This window comes from Poecilia reticulata, linkage group LG7 (genome assembly GCF_000633615.1).
Source record: "Poecilia reticulata strain Guanapo linkage group LG7, Guppy_female_1.0+MT, whole genome shotgun sequence".
Lineage (NCBI taxonomy): Eukaryota > Metazoa > Chordata > Actinopteri > Cyprinodontiformes > Poeciliidae > Poecilia > Poecilia reticulata.
In genome coordinates this window covers 4433816-4437441 of record NC_024337.1, presented here as the reverse complement: position 1 = coordinate 4437441, position 3626 = coordinate 4433816, and the positions used below count along the sequence as shown (strand labels likewise).

The 3626-nt window shown below is 39.5% G+C and overlaps 1 protein-coding gene across 1 annotated transcript; it reads right to left on the bottom strand.

Annotated features, from left to right (window-relative positions):
• Positions 1–55: 55 nt before the first annotated feature.
• On the bottom strand, positions 56–2974 carry dnase1l1 (deoxyribonuclease I-like 1). Its single transcript, XM_008412907.1, has 7 exons — positions 2889–2974; positions 1718–1873; positions 884–972; positions 709–798; positions 511–623; positions 307–419; positions 56–217 (listed from the first exon to the last, which is right to left on the bottom strand). Exons 2-7 carry the CDS (start codon positions 1862–1864, stop codon positions 56–58), a joined length of 714 nt encoding a protein of 237 aa, XP_008411129.1. The 5' UTR covers positions 1865–1873; positions 2889–2974.
• Between the last annotated feature and the right edge of the window lie 652 nt (positions 2975–3626).

The window sequence follows — 3626 nt, the reverse complement described above, 5'->3', positions numbered from 1 at the left end:
AAAAAAAAAAAAACAAGGGATGAGTTTTGTTGTGTGAGCAGATTAAACCAGCAGTTCACCTGTCGTAGGAGCAGGACGTGCTGTGCTTCACCGTGGTGTCGGTGTTCTCTCCTATCAGCCAATGGAGGTTCCTGTCTGTAATCAGACGCACTTTGTTCCGGTTCTTCTTGGCCAGGTAGCCGCAGTCGGCGTTGAAGTCCCCGAGAAGCATCACGTTCTGCTCGCGTAACATTCAGAATCACRCAAGATTTATCGATTGCAGCAGATTCAAACCGTTCTTCGGCAATGAGCGGCATTAGCCTTTACCTCAGTTTTCCACATCCTTCTTACTTTCTGCAGAACGTCATACAGGGCATCCAGCTCTTTAGTGGCGTTAACCGGAGTGGTGTGTTGAGGGATGAGAACAAACTCCTGTATAGCTGGAAACAGGCAGAAGGGAAAATAAAGAAGGATGGAGAAAAAAAAAGTGTACGGTAATAAATGTCTAAARCAAAAAACAAACAAACTCACAGGTMTTTGGGGCTTTGAAGCGAACAACAAAAGGTTCTCTGGAGAAAGCATCTTCATCTCCTGGCAGATTGTCTGGGTACTGATACTGACCAGCAACCTCCACAGTGTTGGTCCTGCATGCATTCAGATAAAGAAAGGCGCAATGTTTCTGTGTGCAACAAGTTGTAGTACGTTGGAGCATGAAGCAGCGCAGCTTACCTGTAGACGAACACATACTGCTCCTGATATGACTCTTTCCTGCCCAGCCTCTCACTGGCCAAAAGGTCATACTKGTTCCTCGTGTCATATCTGAATAACCAACAGATAAAGTAGATCCAACTATTTTTACTAATATTGTTAGTAAGAAAATAAGTCAGCCAGTTGGTTCACTAACCTTCTGATCGTTTGGAGCAGCTTTGATACGGCTGTTCCTTTACGGTCTCTGACCTCCTGAAGCAAACACACGTCACAACGAGTAATTATCTGAAACAGACGGGAAGCAGCAGAGTTACAGCTTGGTGTGGACACTGACGGGTGTTCCTGCCCACATCACCCGTCCACCAGAGGCGGAGGCAGCCAAATTCACAGGGTCTAACCTCACCGAAATATACCTACAGAAAAAAAAATCTACATTATGCTCAGGGAGAAAGTACAAACAACACTGCAAAAAAATCTCAACTGGATCTTTTTGCATCTAAATTGGTGTTGAGAAGTTAAGAAAGTTACTTCTCAATCAGTAAACACTTAGCCTACTGACCTTGAAGCCGGTGTTAAGTTTTTGACTATTTCCGTTATATCAATTCAATTTCATAGCATATCACTTTCAATTATGAAGCCAAGCTGGTAAGAGGATCATTAGATGTCATTAGATGTCAAGATTCTCTGTGTTGGAAAATTATACAGCATCTAAGGCTGACACAAACCTTTCTTCATCGAAGCTCTAAAAATGTTTTCATTTTTAGAACGCATTTCTAAAAATGTTTTCAAGTTTGTCTCTATGAAAAAAAAAGTTAAAATAAATAAATTTTCCATTTGAATCCAGTGTCGTTTATAAAAGCAAACTGCATCCAATTTAATGTCAAGCTACAGTAAAACTGTAGCAATCACAAGGAAAATGTTAAGATCAGTATTATATTTTATTTTCAAGCACTTTAGATTTTCTTGAAGGACACTTAGTGTGGAAATATTACACTATCATAATATCGCAACAGCACAACCAAGTCCTCACCCTGGCCAGAGTTATCATGATGTCATTCTTGTTAGATTTGGATTCCCCGAAATGATGAAGGTTGAAGGCACAGATTCTGAACTCTGATCCTCCTTGAACATCAACCACAGCCAGCAGGAGGGACAGCAGGAGGAACACGGACSTCATAGCTTACAGCTGGAGACGGAGACACAGTGTTTGGTTTACAAATACGTCACARCAAATAGAAACTAAGACATGACCACATRCTATCTTTACTTTCAGCGTGTTTAGAAAGAAAGGGAAAGATGAACCATTTTCGCAGTCTTACGTATTATCTAGCAGCCTGACCCTACATGGATAAGAAGGTACAGATGGATGTGAAATTTAACATGCGCCCCCTGCTGGAGATATGAACTCAGAACACCTGAATGCACAATGACGTTCACATAGATTTGACTGAACAAAAACCTGGAACAAGGAGCGYCGTGGTGGCGCGGCTGTCGCCGGTTCGATWMCCGACCATRTCTTGCATTACCCACTTTCCTGCCAATTCACTATCAAATAAAGGCCACTAGAGCCAACAAAGCCTTAAAATATATATATTTTAAGGCTTTATATTGAACAATGTCCTTCATTTCAACAGTTTGATCCTCAAATTAGTGTGAATGGATCATTTCCTCTTTGCGTTGTGAAAGAGAATGCACTAAACACCCTTTCAATAAATTAGAATACTGTTGAAAAGTCAATTAATTTCAGGAGTTTTATGAAACTACATATAGATTAATTACACACAAATGAATACTTGAAAACCTTCATATCTGTTAATTAAAACGATTTTCTGCTCATTATTAACTAAGGCATGACATTTAAAATTAGAATATCTAATCTAACCAATAAATTTTTTTTTTTTTTAATACAGAAATGCAGCCTTATTGAAAGATATGTTTAACAAATGCTTAAAAGTAATATCGGATGATCTACAGCTGAGAGGTTCTGGATCAGTGAAGTTTTGGGTGTAAACATTAACTGTGGTTAGAAGTTTGCAGTAACTTCGTGTTTTCTGAGAGACTCAGAGCTTCCGTCAGAACTTCATGTTTCTTTGTTGACGAGACGAAACATATTTCTGCATTCAACTCCTGATCACAGCTACGCAACAAGTTTTGTCCAAATTAATATGATCCTGTTATAAGCTTAGCAAGCAATCTCTTACCTGTTCTTGCTTCTTGTGTCGCAGGGACTGTAAGGAGATAAGATGAATATTAGGGGGAAAAAAACAGGAAAAGTTCAAAAGGAAAACTAAACAGTTCAGTTTTGCTTTCAATAAAGACGTAAAAAAAAAAAATTGAAGTTTTTTAATCTGTCTTGTAAAGACAGACAAAAAGATCTTTTCGCAATGGACAAAGCAGAAGTTGTGTCAGTAAAATATTTGTGACTGGCTGTAGGTAGAAACCGTCTCTGAGGCAACTGTTGTTTGCAGACAGCTCTCTGACTTGCTGACCTAGAGGTAAAAGTCTGAACTGCTTGTGTCCAGGTCCAGGATGTGTGGGGTCTGCAGAGATGTTGCCCATCTCCTGAAYACATAGAACAGGGCTGCCAAAACTTTTTGAGACCAAGATCTACTTTTTCTATCACCAGCCAGCTGAGATCTACTACATGACACRGAGATATAAAAATTGTAAATGCAACTCCATTAACTTATTTTATTTGCAAATACACATCAATTATAGCAGACYTAATGCAGTTTCTTCCTCAGCRAGATTCTGACACTGGGAGGAGGTTACTGGTTTCTCAGTCAGAAGTTGGTTGCAAAAATTGGGCTAGCAGGTATCAGTCAGTTATGGTAGATCTGAAATTTGGTTTGATGACCTCAATATGAGAAATTGTAGACTAGCAGGAGGAACCACAGAGCTCTGTTAAGATAAAAGCACGTATTTTGCTCCTACAGGTT